Here is a 21395-nt window from a genome sequence, read left to right as displayed (position 1 = left end):
CGCCGCTGTTATTATTTACTTACGTTCCGGCCGATCCATCGGTCCGGAAATACGGCGCTTATTCAGGAATTTTTCTCAGCCGAACGCCACCACCTAAATTGTTCGCACTTGTTCTACGTTCAAAGGGTAGTCCATGAGATGTTTATAGAAATGTTCGGTTCAAAACATTCATTGTTCGCCAAGATAAGTTAACATGAGTGACGTAGAGTTGCGAATAATTCCCAGCAGATATTTTTCAGCGTAGAAATGTAGTTCTCGTTTAGGATTTTTTTATAACTAAACCGGGGGACCTAAATTTTTTAAACTTTTTGTACGTTTAGAATGTACTGTGAAGAATATATGAACATATTCTCAGCCTAAAAAATTCATTTCTCAAGAAGAATTCTATCATCAGTAACGTACAATTCTCGATAAACATCCTCATACATTCTTCGATCCAAAAGTACACTCTTCGCCGAAAAAATTGTGCTGTCTTAACAGCGAAACTTAGATGTTTTAAACTTTATCCTCGCATAAACGATAGTTCAATTGACTCGCATAAAAATCGTCGAGCGGCAAGATTTATTCTTGCCGTAAATAAAAGCGCATCTATCAAAGGCGTACATTTTCGGCGGGCGGTCTATCTACAGGGTGGTCCGAAAAACCGGCAATTCCCAGGGAGCGTATCGCCGCGGCAATTTCTCAGGCCGCGGGTACCAGTCGCCGGCAGGAGATCGTGGAAGCGTATGGGGGACCCCGCGGAAATACGTATCGCGTCGCGGCGCCGAGTTAATGCTGGTAATTCGGCGAAGTCGTCGCTGGTGGGTGGGGTTTCGGCAAAACACTGGCTCGTTATCAGCGTATGCCGGCGAGGCGGAGCCCTGGTGTCTCCCACGGGAACGGGTAAAGGAGGAGCGGGGGGGGGGGAGGGTTGGGGGGAGGTGGCGAGCAGAGGCAAGAACTCGATATATCGATTCGGCTTTGGTCTCCTCTCCTCCGAAGAAAACGGAGAAGCGGCAATCGAGTCCGCGAATTAACCAACGAGGGGGCGGGGCCCCCGGAATTCGGCCTCGCGCGGCTCGCGCGCGCGAACCCGATCGAAAGGTGAAAGATTCATGCGCGCCCGGTACGGGAGAGACGGTCGAGAGCAGAGAGAGATAGGTAGATAGAGAGAGAAAGAGAGAGAGAGAGAGAGAGAGAGAGAGAGAGGTGGCAGCCAGACGGGTGGGGGGACACAGACAAGAGAAGAGAGACGAGAGACCAATAATAGCGCGCGCCTCCAGCCACCGGGGGCCCCTCGCACTTAATTAAGATGTCTCCCGCAATTAGGTGGTTTTACGGTCGGCATAAAAGCCGATCATTCCGCGCACGCACGAATCAGGTTCCCCGTTTCTGCGATACGCCGTCGCGAGTCCATGTTCGTCCGCTCCGTACCGGTTTCTAAGCCTAAGGCCTCGTCGATGGACGTTGCGAAACCGTCGTCGATATTCAAGAGCCGACGGTTCTTAATGCTCTCCCGAAAGCTCCTTTCGTTTCCGACTAGTCTGAACGATTTTTTAAACGAACAAATGCCACCGATAAATTAACAAGGTTGAAGAATTAATGGAACGTTAATGAACGGGCGATCGTGGTGTTTGCAACACGTGTACGTTGCACGACACGTTCGGGGTAGCCGATATTTTATAACGGTTATTTTATAAATGTTCTTTCGCTCGAAATTGATTTTATAATATATATATATATGGAAATGTTGGAACGTTCCTTTTATCAACTAATCGATGGTAGGAGGTTAATTAGTACAGGTTTAGGAATCAGTGGAACATTATTTAACTGTCGATTGTGTTATTTGGATCTGGATTGGTGGAGCGGTGGTTTTCTATCCTTAACCCTTTACATTAATGAACATAAACTGCATCCTAAGAACGTACAACAAAGTCATGTGACCCACCGCGTATAATTGCCGCGACCACTGTCTGAAAATAAATCAAAGACAATTTCGCTCCTCTTGGAACGTATCGACACCCTTAAATTCCACGCGAAGACCCCAGCAAAGATGCTCGAAAGCGTCGCTCGCTCCATTACGATCCTAAATCCTACCTGAATGAAGAAAAATCGAGACCGACGTCCTAGTTAACGATATCTGTTTCGGTTTTGCAGCGAGGATGTCGAGCAGCGGCGTGACGAGCGGACCGGTGAGCCAAGTGTGCCGGCCGCACTTCCACAGCTCGGTGCTGCACCCGTGGCTGGCCGGGAGCGGCGCGGACACGTCGAAGACGCCATGGGGTTTCCCGACGTCGACGGGCTCGGGCGGCGGCGGTGTCGGCGACGAAAAGCCCCAGAGTCCGTTGGGCTCGTCGCTGCCGCCTAGCACGGGCAGCCTGTCGAGCCACGGCGGAGCGGGCGCGGGCCACCACCTGTTCTCGTTCCCGCCGACGCCGCCGAAGGACGCTACCCCGGACAGCATCACGGCCAGCACGACGTCAACGACGAACAACAACAATAACAACAGCAGCGCGAACAACAACAACAACAGCAGCAACCCGCTGTCGGGGCTGGGCGGAGGCGCCAGCAGCGAGTACCAGGCGGCGGTGGCGCACGCGGCGGTGATGGGCGCGTTCATGCACCATCAGGACGCGTTGGGCGCGTCGGGGGCCAGCTCGTGCGACGTCAAGCCGAGCGTGATGCTGGGCCACCACCACGGGGCCCCGTCCCCGCCCCACCAGCAGCACAACGGGACCACGAACGCCGGGAACCAGGGGAACGGAGCGAACGGAGGGTCCGGCAGCGGACAGGTCAAGCAACGAGAAGGTAATAACCAATCGGGCAGCCAACAGGCCACTACCGCGCAACAACAGCAACAGCAACAACAGCAGCAGCAACAGCAGCAACAGCAGCAGCAGCAGCAGCAACAGCAGCAGGAGTATCAGGGAAACGGCGTGGCGGGCGGCGGCGGGGGTGGTGGCGGTGGCGCGAGCTCGCCCTCCTGCAGGGATAATTACGCGGCCGCCGCTGCCGCCGCCGCCGCGGCCGCGGCCGCGGCTGCCTCCAACAGCCACCACACCGGGTCGCAGTACGACCCGGCCACCAGCGCCTATAACATGTACCAGCACCTGCAGTATCCTAGTAATGCCCACCACCACCACCACCACCATCATCATGGCGCCTCCTCGTCGTCTTCTACGTCTTCGTCCCACAACCCCCACAACGGGACCGCCGCGGTCACCTCGGGTCTCTTCGGGCATCATGCCGCCGGGACTGGGGCCGCGGCGGCTGGGAACGCGACCGGCGTGGCCGGCGTTAACGTCGACTCGAAGTTGTTGGTCGGTCACGCGCACCCTAACACGCCGAGCTCGCCGTCCTCCGCGCAGCAGCAGCAGCAGCAAAAGCCGAGGAACAAGTCGAGGACGTCCGCCGGTAAGCGGCACGCCTACCAACTCTCTCTCCGTACCCCGGACCCAAATACCAACCCTTCCTACGGATACTCCCCTCTGGTTTTTACTTTCTCCGCTTTAACACCGGGTTCACTCGTGATTCACGCCGGGGTTTTTCCTTTTGGTTTTGCGGTGGCCTTTGGTTATCGGTGTTGCACCATTCGTCTCTACGGTTTTTTTCGGGGAATGGATCATGGGCTGGACTATTTTTCTGGGCTCGCACGGTGGACGAGATTCGTCGGACCTTGCATGCGGTCCTTGCAGGCGATCGCGGCTTGCGAACGAAAGCGGATGCTTCGGAGACGGTGATATCCGGTTATTCGAGTCGCGCGGATCGTTTTTATAGTTCCAGATTATTAGTAATTATAATGTTCGTTCGCAAACCGATGATCGATGCGCAGAAATTACTTTTTAATACCACATTGTCGCGTCATCTTCGCAATCGTCGACTTTTCCCCGTCATTTTTGTCCAGTCTTGTTTATTTCACGCGTCGCAAGATTATTATACGTTCACCGTTAATTAGTATTTTACCGCAGCAGAGATCGCTGAATATCCGGGACTCGCGCGTTTCTCTCCGCCGTTCGCTATTTCCGCGATCGCGCACGTTCCACGCGGTGGAATACTCGAACGTGATATTTTCATTCCGAATCGTTGCAAATATATAGTCTCCGGCGCGTTGAAATGAGCCGATTCGCGCGCGCGCTTCGTTCAGCAATCAGACTCCCGGTATCGTTGCGTTTTCACGCGTACTCCGATGGCATTCCCCATTGCAGATCCGTAAACGCGATTCCGCTGAGGGGGGCGGATCGATCGCGGAATAAAGATTCTAATTGGGGCGAATTGATTAGACGCGTCCCGGGGGTTTCTGTTGATGATACGGTCTCGTTACGGTGCAGCACCGTTCTCGTTGCAAAAGACACGCGTGCAGTCGATTTCCGGTTCTTTTATGTGAGAACGGTTTACTATCTCGCCGGCGGCACCGTCGATCTGAAGGAACGGCACGAATAATCGCTTGAGAAAGGAATCGAAGAAAGGAGCACTTTGCATTCTAAGATTTCCTCGTTCCTCGCCTTCCTTGGTACCGTTTGCGAATCGGAACACGACTGCACCCTCGTTCCAGAGCAGCACGGTGTTTTATGGTTTCCATTTGTCCCTTGGTTCTTATCGTTATTTTTGCACTTTGACTACTTCATCCGTTTCTATTTGACGTTCTCGTTTTGCTTATCTCCTCGTCGTTCTATTTCTTTCTCTTGTTTTGGACGACTCGGCGCTCCGCGATGTCGAGCAACAATTTAACTATTTACGCGAGTTGTAGGAGAACAATTGATATTAGAAACGTCGTGGTAGAACAGGTTTCAGGGAAGAGTTAATTCTCGACTACGGGGACCATTAGAACTGCCTCGAGACACTCGACGCGGAAAATGAAATGTTTTCTGCATGGAGTGTAGCAGGGGGAGTGGCCTAATGGCCCCGCGGAGCGATCGCGCAGTCCGCGGAGCCTCGAGTCGCCGATTTTTCATCCCGAATTTTCAGTTTTCGTCTCCATCCCCGAGCTTTTGGTGGCGGTCGTCTTTCGCTTACAGTTCTCGTTGATCGGAACGTTGGAGAACACACATTTGTTTCTGTTTTTTCTCGTTACTTTTCCTCGATCAACTCGAGAGCTGAGTGTTTACGAGAGGGAGAAAACACACGAACCGTGTATTTTTGTATTTTTGCCTCACCGATGTGTTTTTTGAGTGGCACCCGCGAGACGTACAGCGTGAACAGCACCACACCCCGTTCGTTCTCGATTTTTCTCGACGGCGAACGTCGATCTACAGGGTGGCCGAATGGTCGCGTGATCGATCGAGGGGAGGATTGCTCGATCGCCGTCGGAGCGATCGCCCTCCGATCGGATCCACGACGAACTCGGGCCAGCCTGTACATCGTTTCTACATCTTTTTTCTATCTGTCTCTAGATCTGTTCGTGTCTTTATACATACACAGGTGTGACACACGTCTACGCAAGCGCGATACAGCACACACGTATTTTTGTTCTCGATGTGGTGTGGCTACATGCTGCCGTTTTTTCGTTTTGTCACAGCAAATCTCCCTCTCGAGAATGAGTCTGCGGTCCACGATTTTGCCGCGCCAGACGAATTCGGAATGTTATTGTTTTTGTGTTCGATCGTTGCCGAACCGTCAACGGGTATTTTGTTGTCTCTTTTTTTTTGCCACGGACATCTCTGTCTGTTCTTCGGGAAACTGGACCTCCGGATAGGTGGACTTTGAGAATTCTTTCGGAAAAGGAGCGACCAGATTTTGCAATAACGATTTTTGCAATTTGTTAATACGTTGTTTAAGATTGTCTCTTTCGGTATATTTTTTTCGAGTACAAATACAACAACGATGTTTTCGAGATCAACACGACGAACATGGCTCGCTTCAAATTATTATAACTTACACAATTTCCGAGATATATTGAACATTTTTAAACGTAAATAATCTGTGAGAATCATAGAATATTAATATATTTAAAGAAAAAATTCATATTCCGTTATAGACACATTATTTTCGATATTGCTACCGAAAGTAGCTATTTGTAATTTAAGCAGATCGCTTTTGGTGAGCTTAAAACACTTGTAACTCCTTTTATTTTTGAGATATCGTCAAAATTAGTTCGCGTAAATGATCAGTAAAGATCGTAGAAAATCACCGTGTAAAGCGTAAAGATCCGAAAAATGTTTGGAGGCTCCGTTTCCCGGGGTATAGACAGCCGCGCGCGTCACTGGTGCAAACGTCGGAACCGGGTCGATCGCGGTGAATCGATGCGACGGCCGGGGAAAAGGCGAAGAAAACTGTAGTAGGAGGACTGGGAATGAAACGTGTGCCGGTTGAAAAATGCCGGATACGTTGATTGCGGTAATAATGGTCGGTCTGCGGCGAGGACGGCGTGGTAAAAATCCTAATTCCGGGAACAATGGCCCGACTTCGCGGCGTGGAAGTCCGCTAATTAAATCGACTTACGACATACACACGCTCGGCGAGCGGCAACGGCAGCCTCGATCACGGCGAAGCCAGACGATTCCGTGGACGTCAGCCTGTTTATGGCTGCCGGTGCGGTTTTCCGCGAAAGGAACGCTCTTCCCGCGCAATCGATCACGGCAGGATCGATCCTGTTTCGTCGCAGCACGCGAAATTCTCTCGGAAAACCTGTCCACTTTACACGACGGCGCACGGCGGTCCGGTTTGCAGAATTTTGGTGACGCACAACTAGAAAGTCAGCTTTTGCGGATTGACAATTGGTCAATATGTATTGCTCTACAAAGAAATTAAAATTAAATAAACACTTTAATTACTATGAATATTTAAAGTCGAGTATTTAAAGCGTTTTGAGAGTAGAATGCTTCGCCTGACGTATCTCGTCAACTTCTTTGAGATGCCTTGCTCATTATGTTCCATATTTTTACTCAGTCTTTTTATATTATAAAGATCGTATTTTTTTAATAAGAAATCATATGTTCTTCTAGTCATTGCTAATAATGATATATAAATAAAGTAACGCTGATTGATGCGCGATCGATTTAAAAAGTTGCCTGTGTTAGGAAACAGCAATGAAAATTTATTAAAATTTATTGTTTAACAAGTGCGAAAAAATATTTAATTATTGGTAGTTGAAAGCTACTGTTTTGCCATTATTTTTAACGAAAATTTCGTTGTGATATCTTTTATGGTTCACAAGTTATAACAAGTTTTACCGAGTTCTCCTAAAATCAACTACTGTGCGTCGGTCATTGTTGATTAAATATTCGTCCGAAACGTGCGATAACTTTACAATCAGGTTCTGTTGCGTTTTTTGCAACGATCAGAAAGATGTGATATGATCAATTGTGTTCATAATTGAGATGTTCAAAAATCGTAATGTCAGAAAATTGTGAAAGATCACCTTAAATTGTTGATAATATCAGATTGCCTTGATATTTTCTGTTGGATGCAAAATTTCTTTATTTATTTATATATACAGGAAAACTTCTATTTCTTGCAATAAATGATATTAGGTTGATGTTAATATTAACATTACTACTGATCTTAATATTATTATTGATATTACTATTGATCTTAATATTGCTATCAATATTACTATTAATATGATATTAATATTACTATTGTTCTCAATTTTACTTTAATATCATTACAACTGAATATTAATTTCAACATAAATTATTTCAAATATTAGCATCAACCATATTAACGCACAGTTAAAGTCCAAAATGGCTAAAAATCGCGGCAGGATAGTATCCGAGTTTTCGTTTTGAATTTCGCGCGCACGGCACCAGTGATCGGCGGGAAACTCGAATCGCGTCGCGCTGTTTATCTGCTCCGCGCGGATGTTTCCGTCGGTTCGCGACTATTTCGCGGCCACGTCGATCGCGTCCGACCGGAAACGGGTCCCATGGGAAGGGCCAAAATTCCAGTCTCTAAAGGCATCTTTTCCAGTAAAATGGTCGCCGCTCGTTGGCGCAGAGATTCCGAGGAGGATGCAGCTCGATGGACGAATATCCGAGAGAGACGCGGATTTTCACGGCTCGTGAAAGATCAAAGACAGTCCTCCCTGAAAAAAGCCTTGTCCTTGAACAAAATTTTCAGACCTAGCTTCGACCAGGATGACGGTTGGAAGGGGTCTGAAAATCATCCAGTTTGGTGGAGGGTAGACTAATGATACGCCAGGTCTCTCTACTGTCCTCTTCCTCTCTATCTATCTTCTCACTTTCTATCGCTCTCTCTTTCTCTCTCTCTCTCTCTCTCTCTCTCTCTCTTTCTCTATCTGTCTTTCTCTTTCTCTCTTTCTCTGTCTCCGGTCTTGTTTCTGAGAAAAATTGGTCCCCGCTATTAACAAGCCGCTATCGGACGATCGTGTTCGATCCACGAATCGATCGAACGCCCACGGTCCGAATGAGACTCTGCTTTTGTTCTGGTAATCGCTTGGTATGGTATGTCTGCAATTGCATGCGAGTTCCACCACCGAATTTCGTCGATGTCTATCGTTCTCGGCCACGCTCGCTCTGCGATCTATCGAACACCACGGCGACTATCACGCTCGGCGTTCCAACGAGACTGCTATGGTACGCGGCAGAACTATTTGACACGCGGGAAAGAGTTGTCGTATATTGTCTCGCAAGGGCGCAAGCTACCCCCGAAATTAGGGCTTCTGTTTTGGGAATTATAGAACCTTGTTGCAAATTATGTATATATATAAATTATATATAGTACAATATAAAGTAAATTTTAGATTTAAATTATTCTATCAAATATATTTATTAGATGATATATATAATTTTGCAAATATAAGTAAGCGAAATATGTTCATATAGCGACTTTTAGCACAGTCCACTCTTGAGAAGTTGCATTATAATAGAAATATATAGATTATCTCGGAATTCAGATCCACCTGTTCGGAAACAATATAATTGTTTACCGAGTCCGAGTAGAAATTGTCAAATATTTCTAGGCCTGTATCACTCTCCATGACATTTATAATTATAATTAAATCCGTGCGAGTCGTCGTGGTATTAATTATGCCGTGTTTGACAAAGTTTTCGGAGTCATTATGGCAGTGCCAGCGCGGTCGTGTTTCAAAATGGCGGCACCGAGCGGCGACAGAAGCTTCGCCGGATGCGCGATTTCGAGATCGTCCGAGGGACGATCGAGTAGAGAATTCGAATCGCCGCTCGGCGCTCGCGGACGTAGCTTCTGCTCTTTCTCTCTTGTCGAACCAGCTAAACGAGTCTCTAACAGCATTGTTGTTTCTTCGATGGGATCCCGATAGAGGGCCGCGAGTGCGTCAACTGCGGTGCAACTTCGACGCCTCTGTGGAGACGGGACGGCACCGGACACTATCTCTGCAACGCCTGCGGACTCTACTACAAGATGAACGGCCAGAACCGACCTCTCATCAAGCCGAAACGACGCCTGGTAAATACCTAAGCTGATCTATCTTTATTCTTAATTAACGCTTAGACTGTCAACGTGATCAAAAATTTGGCGAAGCGTGGAATTTGACACTTTGACTCGGAAGTGATGTCTGTTCCAAGTATTTCGTTTTGTAGGATTTCAGTGAAGTAGTAATTGTATAGTGATATTTTTATATTTTATACAGTAGTGTTGTAGTAATGTTGTTGTTATTACAGTAATATTATATATATTTTATAGAGTAATATTATAAAAATATTGTATACTTTATATAGTATTATAATATTATATATTTTGTACAGTAATGTTACAATAACATTATACACCTTATATATTAATATCGTAATGTTATATATTGTATACAGTAATATTGTGTATTTTATATAGTGGTATTACAGTAATATTATATAATCTTTATGCGATAAAATGCATTTTATCGCATGGTTGGTGCATATGAATACTATATACTATTTAGCCTGTATGAATACTATATACAATTTAGCCTGTATGAATACTATATACTATGTAGCCTGTATGGATACTATAAACTATTTAGCCCGTAAAAACTGTCCTAAATGTTTAAAATAGTGAAAGTCGGTTGGCAAAAGAACTATATTTTATAAAATTTTATATTTTATTTCATTTAAATGGAGACAGTTTGAAAAATTCCATACTATAGTTTATTGATCTGAAAAATCAGAATTTCTTGAAGACAGACATCTATGAATTAAATTCGCGTTCAGAAAAGTGTATTGAAACGTATGGGGCACATTTTTATTAAATCAATGGCTTTTGAAAAAAAGACATGCAGTTTTATATACTCACTTAAAAATCCGATATTTTATGTGCACCAACCTATTATATCTCATACAGTAATATTATATATTTTACATAGCACTAATTAATTCCAAATCACGGCAGGCTTCATTAACACTTATCACGTTACAATTCTACATGCTTACAACAAAAGCGACAAGACGAAAGAAAAATCATCAAAATCGTTCAGAAAATTAGAAAACGCTGTTCCATTATTTGCAGCTAAACAACACAATCACGGAACAAAATAAATATTTATACCGCCGTATCAATTTAAAATTAACAGCTTTATCTTGCACAAAAATCGTCAGCCTGCTAATAACGGATCGACCACGCTGGGAAACAGCATCCGACAGAGTCAAAGTGTTAATTAACGCGATTGTTGTCCTCGATTCGAATCGAGGGATGAAACTACCCTCGAAGCCGACGGAATCCGTCCTATCCGCCGCGAGATCTCGAGGCGGACCGTGTTACGCGAAAGTTTCGGGTGCCTGTCCGAGCGACAGCCAGCGGCCGAACGTGTTAATTATCCTCTTGCTGATTTTCGCGAGCGATTAAAGGGGGAAGGGGTGGAAGGCATTTCTTTGGTTTTGTTCGCCCCGATCGCGGGGACCGTGGCAGCGCGCGCGATGATCGTGGGTTCTCTCTTGCGGATCGGGGCACCGATGATTCGCAGAAAAGCACCCGGTGCACCTGGCTGACTCGTAAAAGCGAGTCCTTGATCGTTTCCTTCGCGCATACCGAGTCGCACATACTTAATTAATACACGCGCGGAACACCGGAGCGTTACACGTTTCTCGCGATACGCAGATGCAGTCATCAGAATGCAAGATAAAACAAGGCCAAGTTAATTTCCTGTACACGACGATTAATATACGCGACGCCCCCCCTCCTCTCTCCCTCGCCGCCCTCTCTCTCTCTCGCTCGCTCGCTCGCTCGTTCCCTTCTACCCCCCCGCCGGATCCCATCGTCCTCCGCGGACGTTGAGATCGACGGCATCCTCGACGATCTCTCGAATTAGGATCGTTTCAAGATACGCCGACGATCGAAATTAAACGAGCGCTGCGCGAAACTCGCGCGGGTTCAACGCGCTGTAACTCCGCGAAACAGAATCGCACGGATGCCTGCCCCGGCTCGTTTTAAAGGGCGAAGTCTCCCCTTTTATATTTACTAAGTTGTTTTCAGCGAAAGATTTTTTTATGAAAATATAGAACGACGATTTCGGATGGTGATTTTCGAACGATTGCGTGCGTTCGAGAATGTTTATAGAGGTTAAGTAATTTTATTTTTGAGATGCAATTTATGCGAATTTGTAGTCTGAAGTGTCTACTTTTAGACGATAATAAGAAAAGTGGGCTGCGATTTTTTGTTAGCGTTTTATGGTGATTTTAGTGGGAACTGTGCCAGCCGAGGCAGGATGGTTATCTTGAAGTATTCGGTGGAAGGAGCGATGAGATATAAAATATTTTAACCTCGCGAGGAAAAATCGCAGGATACTCTAACTTAGTTAAGGTTAAAACGTAAAATTTCCTTTCTTATCTCCAGTACGTCGTTTTCAGATAAAAAAATTTCTCCCTAAAATATTGACCAAGAACTGCAGATGACGTCTTTTAAATGATCATGATTATTAAAAAACATCCACGAGAGACAAAAATTTTTTACTTAAATAAAACTTATGTAGATCTGTATATTGACGTCTTATCGTTTATTATCATTTTATGGCACTTTTAGTCGTAACCTCGCCGTCGGAGTCGAAGCACCCATGACTGAATCGTAAAAGTATGATCAGCTTCGAAATATTACAACTTCTCTAAAAAAATCTCAGGATAATCGCCTTTAGCTCATTCCAAAGGGTAAAATCTCCTCTTTCGCTTCGCGTAAGTAACAATGTTCTACATAAATTTGTCGCGCTGGTACAGAGCGGAGAAAGAGATCCTGGCTGTCTGCGAAATTCTCCGAATTGACGCACGCGAGTCATTCGAGCGCGTTAGAAACGGAGATTCGCTATCGAACCCGGATTAGGGGGTATCGGGAGGTCCGCCGGATCGATAGCTCGAAGGGTGGCCCGGGGGTTTCGTGCGATCGGCTCGTAGAGCTCTCGCGAATTCGATCTATTTTCGTCGAGCAGGCTGGCACCTGCGGAATAGTTTGCTCCGATACACGACTCCGCGGAAATTCGATATCGACCTCGCCACCGCCATATTTCCCACCCCGTGCCACCTCGTTCGCTCGATTTTCTGAATAGCAGACCCGCTGGAAAGACATCGCCTTAAATTCGTTGAAAAATTCCCCGCGGGCGAAGCGTGATTAAAAAGGCGGCCGCCGAGCGACAAGAATGGGAAAGAAGCTGCAGCCGATCGGCGAACCTCCGTTGCATTCCGCGGGTGCAGAATGCAGTGACGTTTCACTATCGCTCTCCGCGCGGCTTTCTCTCGCGCGCGATAGAGCAGAGCCGATGGATTCACGGGCTTTTTTTCCCCCCCTCTCGCGTTCCCCTCGCGCAGACACCTCATCATTTTTCTAATTACGCCGCTCACGCGCCGGATAGACGTATTAATCGACGCGTTTTTGCATTCGCGATTCCTCGCATCGCCGAGAGCGAAAACGCGATTCACCGATCATTAACCGGCGCTGCGGCCTCCGGGGACTCCCGGCCGTGGTTATTCCAATCGAAAAAGTTCCCCAACCGTTCTCCTTTCACCGTGCAAACGCGCCACAATTCATAAATTATCGGAAACAATTTGTACACTCCGCCAAACTCTTCGATTCTTAATATAAGAACACCACGCGAGGCGGATATTTACATAAATCAATATATATACTATTGGATATTTTTTAATGAAAAATATCGTGAACTACACTCGAGTATGCGTCAAATTGTGATAAAAATTTGGTTCGAATTGGTTACGTGGTTCGCGAGTTGGAAAATAAAGAAGTTGCCCCCGTTGCAATGAGGCAAGCGGATGATTACCGCAAGAGTCGGTATAAATTAATACGTATCTCGATTATTGTCAACTATTTTGGAATGAAAAAATTCACGAGCATCGTCAAAGATACCTGTTAAATTGTGATAAAAATTTTACTAAGATCGGTTACGTGGTTCGCGAGCAAAAAAAAAAATGGGGAAATCGGTCTGACTGCGGGGAGCCGTGCGGGTTCGATTATCGCAGGGCTGCGCCCAAGAAAGGAGGAGCGTTGCCCGGGGGTAGGGTGGCCCATATGCTTTTCGCACAATATGTCGCATTTTTACGGGGCGAGCATGGGAGCGAATCCGGTCACAGATGCGGCGGGACGAGACGAGACGAAACGAGAGAAAGAGGGCCGGCTCGATACGATCTGCGAAACAAAAGCCGGCACGCCACCAGGTATACGCGACGGGGGCCTGCCCCCGAAAATAATAAAGTCGTGGGTCGTGGCACACATATCGGGGGCCACGTGGAAACGCATTGTGCGGACGTGTCTCTTCCACGGAAATTCCAGCCGTGCGTTTATTATGAACGGGTATGGTCCCCGCCGGTTCTCGAGAGCCCGATGGGGCCAGATAGCAAGGGTTGAAAACCCCCTCTCCGCGCCGCCTCTGCTGCCCCACTGCAGAACGAGCGACGCCATCGTTGATTCCACGGGCAGATAACGCCGGGAACAGCTGGGAACATTTTTCGGTACACTTTTTTAACCGTTCGCCTTCCGTAGGCCCCTTTCCGGCCGCTCCGCAGAGGTTCCGCAAACTTCAGTCGTTACTCGGACTTTTCTCAGACTTCCCTTGGACATTTCTTGAGTCTATCGCTATCGGACTACTGTTTCAACACATTTTTAGCATTATCAAATTCTCTGAGTGCTTTGGAACTGGGGTTATTCTGGGTATAGAGTTGTTCAAGGTTTTGTGACGTTTTCGTGGGGTTTTGGGAGTTTGGGATGCGTGAACTGTTATAGAGGAACTTGGACTCTCCTCTGAAGATTCGCGGATTCAGCAGAAGCTTCTCGAAGCTTTTAGGACTCCTCTAAAATTATTTTATCCAGCCCTCTAGGATTATTGTAAGCTTGAGTCTTTTGGTCTCCTCCACTAATCCCTGAAGCGTTTTGGATTATGAAGCATTCCCGACTGCTTAGAATTTATTACACAGTCCAACTGTTACCGAGTATTTTTTTAGTAGTCCTTTAGACCACCTAAAAGATTTTCAAAGCTTCTTGCAAATTTTTCCAAGCTTCCTGTATTCCCTGGATTTTTTTGAAGCACCAAAGCACTGCGATCTTTCCTCCACGTTTCTACACTAATGTTAGAATTCTCAATGTTTTATTCTAATCCTATACAATCTTTTAACACAACCCTTAAAGCTTAATGGACCCCTTGGACCCTCTTCGAAGTCTCTTGGACCCTTCAGTTGTTCTCGAAGCTCGTGCACCCTCTCCAAATAAACACTCTTTGGCTTCTTTTGAAAGTGCTTCGGCCCTTTATGGAAGCCTCTTGAATTCTATTTAGAGCTTTTTGGTCCACGTTCGGAGCTTTTCGGACTTCTCCGGAAGCTTCGTGGCTAGCTGGTACGGAGGATTCGTGGACCAAGCGCAGAGGATCCTCGGAACGAGGCGAGGCAGAGAAGAGGAAGCCGGTCGGCCGGTTCGAGGCACGTAGAAGCAGGAGGCTAACCTTCTGCGTGGAATCGCTCGTTAACGGCTGTCCTACACGGCTTTCTCTCTCTCTCTCTCTCTCTCGCTTTCTTTCTTTCTCTTTCTTTCTCTCTCTTTCTCTTTCGCCCTTTTCTTTTCCCTTCTGGTCCTGGTGGCGATCCTTATCGCGCACCACGCCGCGCGCTACGGCGTGCAACGTCGTGCAACGTCGTCGTGCGCGATGCTCGTCGAAGTTATACGGTGCCGCGACCGTTCCTGGACATTCCGGTGGCAACAGAAGCGCCAGCGACCCTCGCCGGACCCGTTAAGCCCTTCGAGGAATTTTTTCGGCTGGCCAGAACCCCTCCCTCCACTCATTATCATTATTACATTTACGACCAATGTTGCAGCTCTCTCGACAACATTTCTTGCGACTTCCCGATGATCTTCGTACTCCTCTCGGAGCTCTTCCCCACTCTTTGGTTGCGCGCTCAATGTCCTGTGAACTCTTTGAACCATTGTTAAAGGTCCTTGGAGGAGTGACAATTTTTTGAAAGCTCCCTGGACTCGTTGGAATTTTTTGGGGAGCTCCTAGGATAATTTGGATATTTTTATAAGCTCCGACTTTTCGGAGAACATTTCGGGTTATACAGAAGTTTTTGGGAGAATTTTAGATGTTTGTGGAATTTTTTAGAGGTCTCTTGGACTAATTAGAAGTTCTTGGAAGGACCTTAGAATTTTTTACAAGCTTTCTGGACACATCAGAATTTTTTGAAAGCTCCTAGGTCATATATGATATTTGTACAAGCTTCGAATTTTTGGAGGACTACCTCGATTCTTCAAAACCTTTTGGAAACTCTTAAAATTCTTTCGAATTTTTTAGAGGCTCCTTAGACCAATCAGAAGTTTTCTGAGGGTCCTTACAATTTTGTAGAAGCCTCCTACACTCTTCGTAATTTTTTAGAAGTCACTTACAGTTCTCAGAATTATCCAAAAATGCCTAAGACTCCTGAAATATTTTTTAAAGATCACACTACCCGATACAATTTTTCAATAAATTCATACAACACTTTCGAATTTTTCGAAACGTCCTTAGAAACTTTTCCAAACTCTCCGAACTCTGAACATTATTTAATACGCCTTAAAACTCCCCGTACTCCCCGGCGAGCGTTGGCAGAGGCTCGCGAAATCTCGCGAAGCAAAATCATTGGCCAGAGTTAATCGATTCCCCGGGATCGGCATCACGCAACAGCCACGGCAAGCGATTACCTTAGAGGAACCTGGCGCTCGTCTCGACTCAGCACGGCACGTCCCGGCTCGTCGCGCCTCGCCTAACCCCGCCGGTCGTTATCATAATTAATCCCGATCGCGTGGAAAGTAGTTGCGAGCGCACGAGAGAAGAGCCAGAGAAAGAGAGAGAAAGAAAGAGAGAGAGAGAAAGAGAGGACAGAGGCACGGGGGAAAACTCGACTCGCTTTCGGTCCCAGCGGCTCGTTCCAGGGAAATCCTCTCCTCTCTTTTTCTCTCTCGTCGCTCTCCGGCTGGAAAAATCGTAGCGGCTTTCTCGCGAGAACGGGGCAACGACACCCGAGTCAGACGCGACTCCGCGGATCATACGCCGACACACAATGCTCACGAGATCGTTATCCGCTGTCTCAGACACCAGGCGCGAGCATTGTGCGCCGCAAGGTAAACGACAGCACCCCCTCCCGGTGAAATGAAACTTTTCCATCGACGGTGAACTCGTTACCTGTCCCTACGTCGTGGTCCTGACATAATCGCTGCATACGGAAATTGTATAAATAACTCTATGCGCTCTGTCTCATATGCTTAAGTGTTTGGACACTGTGCGTCATTGCAAAAATGCTGGGGATATTTAACATATGTGTATTTGTTGAAAGGAAAAGGCGTTAATTGTTGGAACTCTGAGTTTAGTACAGATTGATGGAAAAATATCGTGGTAAATTTGTGCTTTTAAGGAGGAGGGTGGAAAAGAAGGTGTGGAGAGGTGAACAAAACTCCGTGAGGGGGCGTGGTTAAGTGGTTCTAGCTCTAAGGATAACGATAATAGTTTGTCAAATGAATTTCGTTGAACAGAGATTAATAAAATGGCAACAGTTTATGTTTGTGTTTGAAAGTGAAATGAAAATAGTGGGAAAGGGAAAGAAAACTTTATGAGGGGCGTGACCAACTAGCTCCATCTCTAAGACTGATAATAATAATATCTCAAAGCACAAAGATTAACAGAACGCATCGAATCTATATTTGCTCCTGCAAGATAACTAAAACTAATATAAACGAAGAAAAAGAATCCTGTGAGAGGAGTGGCCAATTAACACCATCTCCATGACCAATAATAATAACTTATCAAAGTACAGAAATTAACAGAACGACATCGAATCTACATTAGCTATTGCAAGTGAAATAAAAGCACTAAAAACGAAGAAGAAAGTTTCCTGAGGGGGCGTGGCCAAGTGGCCCGCAACTCCGACAGTGCCAGCTGACTGACTCAGAGGACCAGTAAGGCCATAGTCGTCGTGCCGCCGCGAGTTTGGCGTGGTAGATTTTCGGGGAAGATGACGGGGTCGCTATTGGAGTTAGGCGACTGGTCGTGGAATAATTAAATGCCGACGTACGGCACCGGTTAATTATAATTGCGGGGAACAAAAGGGTAGCGTAACGATCCGGGCTCAGCACGGTTTCTGGTCCATTAAAATTCACCGGAATAAATTTTCGAGCGGTCGCGCGCGAGCGGGAAGGAAAAAACAGAGAGAAAGAGAGCGAGTGACCGAAAGAGACAGAGAGAGGGAGAGAATGAGCGAGTGACCGAAAGAGACAGAGAGAGAGAGAGAGAGAGAGAGAGAGAGAGAGAGAGAGAGATGGAGAAAAAAGGAAGGCGCCTCGTTATTTCCCTAGTGCCCGAGCCTCTCCTGGATTTCGTGAGATCGCCACCGGTGTGCTTTATGAACAGCACACGCAGTCCGGCCCGGCCCGACCCGACCCGGTCCGAAGCGGCGGCCGGCCGTGGTCGGGGGCAGGAACGGCGACTGAATTATGTACCAGATGCAAATGTCCCCGTATTGTCCGGTGCCGGCGGCCGTGCTCCATCCATCTTTCAGCTTCCTTGAAAATTCCGCTCATGAGAGACGAGATTTGCATCCGTTCACACTTTGAATACGTCGCTGTCCGCGTCCAGATCGCCACCGGCTTCATCCTTAGTATCCTCTCTTCGCTCGCCGAACTCTCGATCGCTCGAAAAACGATCCAACAGAACGCCCCGACAGACTTGTCGATAGCTTGAAAAGCTTCGCGTTTGTACCTTCGATCGCCATAGTACACAAACTTTTATTGATAAAAAAGTAGTTTAAAGTTCTTGATGAAACTTTTCTATCATCTGGTCCACATACGAATGCACTACTCTGAATTTTTCTGACCGCTATTGTTCACTGTAAATGGTCGAAAACAATACTTAAAGTGAAAGAAAATGTTTTACCATACTTTCTCCCAAATTTGTTTGACGGGTATTTTAATAATTATTTTTTCAAATATTCTTCGATCGATTTTTACAAAAATTTCGTGCAATCTGGTCCACACATAGACAAGACCTTCTGAATATTCCTGGCTACCAATGTTCTCTATAAAGGGGTGAAAACAGACCTTAAATCGAACAACGAAGCAGGATCCACTTTCCTCATCTTTCATCTTGTATTAAGTTTTCAATATTTGATAATTATTCATGCAATTACGGAACAGTAGATTTTGACGAGACTTTATTAAAAGATAGTTCATAGCTGTAGCCGCACCCCATAGAATTTTCTCGACCGTCATTGTCGACATTGAAAGGGTGAGATCAACCCTAAAATGAAGGGATCCTCTGTATACAGAAAAATTGTATAAAATGTAGAGACCGTGTATCTTCCGCTAACAAATTGCCCGTTGCGCCTAGACCGTGCATTTGTTTAAACAATGCTCGCGAACTGACAACCGGAATGAATCATTGCGAGCATTCGATTACGTCCCGGCCGTTTCGCGGGGCGCTTAGTATTGCGAGTGTTCCGCCAGTAGCGGGGCCAATAATTTGGTCGTGCGTCTCGTTTCGCCGGACGACAAGCGCCGCGATTTATTTCGCGGATTTATGCGCGGCCGGGATCGCGCACCAGTCGGAAGCAATTTACAAGTTAATGGGTTAGGACGATTCGTTACGCGGCCTCCGCTTTCTGTAATCTGTTCCTCTCCCGGTCTCTCCGCCTTCCGCGGCACTCATTTCGCTCCGGAACGGCACACGCCCATCTCGAATTACCCCACCGAACCCAATCCACCTCTCTTTACCAAAACGACGATTTTTCAAGCCGTAATTTTTCAGAACGGCGCTCCCCGGCTCCGAACAATCTGCAGAATATATTTCGAGCGATGGGCGCGACGGCGCGGCAAATATTTGTCGTCCGACGCGCTTAAAATGCACCTATTGACTCGCTTATGGTATTTGGACTTAGAGACGATTATTCTGTGTAGATAGAAATAATTTTAAATAGATGATTCTGTTTCAAGTATAAATCATTTCGGAGAACTAGAGATGATTCTATAGAAATAATAATAATTCTGATGAAGGAGAGATAATTCTAAACAATTCAAAATTGTTTGAAATGAATGAAAACAATTCTAGCACAGTTACTAATTACTCCAAGCAAATAGAAATAATTTTATAGAAAAAAAATGACTCTGAACAGATAGAAATATAATTTCATAGATATAAAAATAATTCTGGGAATGTAGAAATAATTCTACACAAATGAAAGTTACTACTAAAATATTCAAAATATTATTCTCATCATATATAATTATTCAATAAACATATAGACGAACGGAGAACGATGAAAAGTATCTTAAACATCGTGAAAAATCAAAGGGAATTATTAAAAATTGTTAAAATTAATAACAACCATTTCAAAGTATTAAAAACACTTTTTAAAAATATTGTTCATCTAAATCTAATTCGGATAATTAGTGATTTGAGCCAACATTTGTAAGAAACGGTGTCATGGTAAGCTCGTCGGATGCAACGCTGCCCTGTTCGAGGACGCAGGGTGCCGTTTAGGGTGCCACTTATTTCCGTGGAGGGCTAAGGTCGTTGTTCCGATTTTCTCCGGCGAGGTTAGGCCGGGTTTAACGAAGCGTTTGAACTACGACGGTTGTTAGCGGTAATGGAAGGCGGGCACCGTTACTCGGAGCGACGCTGCCGCGACTTTAGGCGACTCCAGCTCCGCTTCTTTTTTCTCTTCCTTTTAGGCTCTGCCTCCGGAGAGCGAGAGCTCCGGCTACTTAAGATTCGGCACGCCGAGCGGAGCCGGGCCGGGCCGGGCCCGCGATCAGGCGACCAGTTTTCGACTGTCCGACAAGTCGATCGATCATTCACCGACACAAAGAAACAATTCGCCGGCCCGATAAACTACCGTGCCGTACGAGCCACGGACTCGAAATTGATTTAGCTCGCGCGCGCTCTCTCTCTCTCTCTCTTTCTCTCGAGATAATTCGGTTTTCGTCCGGCCGATTCGCCGGAACAACGAACTCGTTTCGACCGGCCGACGGCTTTCGTGCCGTACCAAGAATCTTTGCTACTAGATCACCGTGTTTCAATATATTTCTCTCATGCGAACGCCAGACAATTGTTGCTTCTTTTTAATTATGCTTCGATTCGATTTTCATGAAACTTCGTTGCTATCTGGTCCACGCGTGGATACGTCTTTCTGAATTCTATACGGCTGCTTATACTCGTGTTAAAGGGGTGAAATCAGCCCTTAAAGTATATCGAACTCGATTTTATTGTATTTTGCTTCTGAAGATTGATTAAGTGGGACTTGATTATTGTTCTGTTAAATTATTGTAATTATTTCGAAAAGATTTGGCTGAAATCTGGTCCACATGTGGATACGCCTTTCTGAATTTTTCTGGCTGATTAAGTCGTGTCAGAGGGGTGGAATCAACCCTTAATGTTAAAGAAGATTAAAATCAATTTTATCATATTTTTACTCGCTAATTACCTTATTAAATTATTATAATTATCTCGATAAAATTTGCAATCTGGTCTACATACAGATGCGCCTTTCTGATTTTTTCCGACTACAAACGCTTACTGCCAAAAGCCTAAAAACAACCATTAACCCCCTCAACACCTACCACGAGGTACCTCACACTAAACGCTTACCATTCAGTCATAGAAAAATGTATTTATTTACTATTTCTCAGTACCATTTACTAAAAAAAGATATAATAAATATTAGCATATAAAACAGATTTCTCCGAATAATTCTTGAGAACCGCATTAAAATCAAAGAACTACAAAATCCACCTTCGTCAATTTTTCTTCTTCCGTCCAATCTAATTCGATCCACTAATATTCCATAATTATTTACGCAACAAAGAACGAACCGATTCAAGCGAAACACTGCAGAGACATGGTCCATACCGAAGTAAACGATGCGAATTTTTCCTAGCAAACAACGTCCACGTTTAAGGGGGGGAGGGGATGAGATCATCCCTCAGAGTAGAGGGAAACGACGGCGTCGCCCGAGGAGCTCGGCGAATAATTAATCCGAGCGAAGGAAGAGATGCTAGGGGCG

At 46.0% G+C, this 21395-nt stretch overlaps 1 protein-coding gene across 1 annotated transcript in view; it reads left to right on the top strand.

Moving 5' to 3' along the window:
* Positions 1-21395, top strand: part of LOC144472942 (uncharacterized) — an 84607-nt gene that overhangs the window by 11762 nt on the left and 51450 nt on the right. Inside the window, exons 2-3 of the mRNA XM_078186411.1 lie at positions 2137-3393; positions 9218-9363. Coding sequence (XP_078042537.1) covers positions 2137-3393; positions 9218-9363 — 1403 coding nt within the window. The remainder of the gene's footprint in view (positions 1-2136; positions 3394-9217; positions 9364-21395) is intronic.

The sequence above is a fragment of the Augochlora pura genome, chromosome 7 (genome assembly GCF_028453695.1).
Source record: "Augochlora pura isolate Apur16 chromosome 7, APUR_v2.2.1, whole genome shotgun sequence".
Lineage (NCBI taxonomy): Eukaryota > Metazoa > Arthropoda > Insecta > Hymenoptera > Halictidae > Augochlora > Augochlora pura.
Note: the sequence above shows the minus strand (reverse complement) of the source record. Positions and strands in the feature narration are given on the sequence as shown.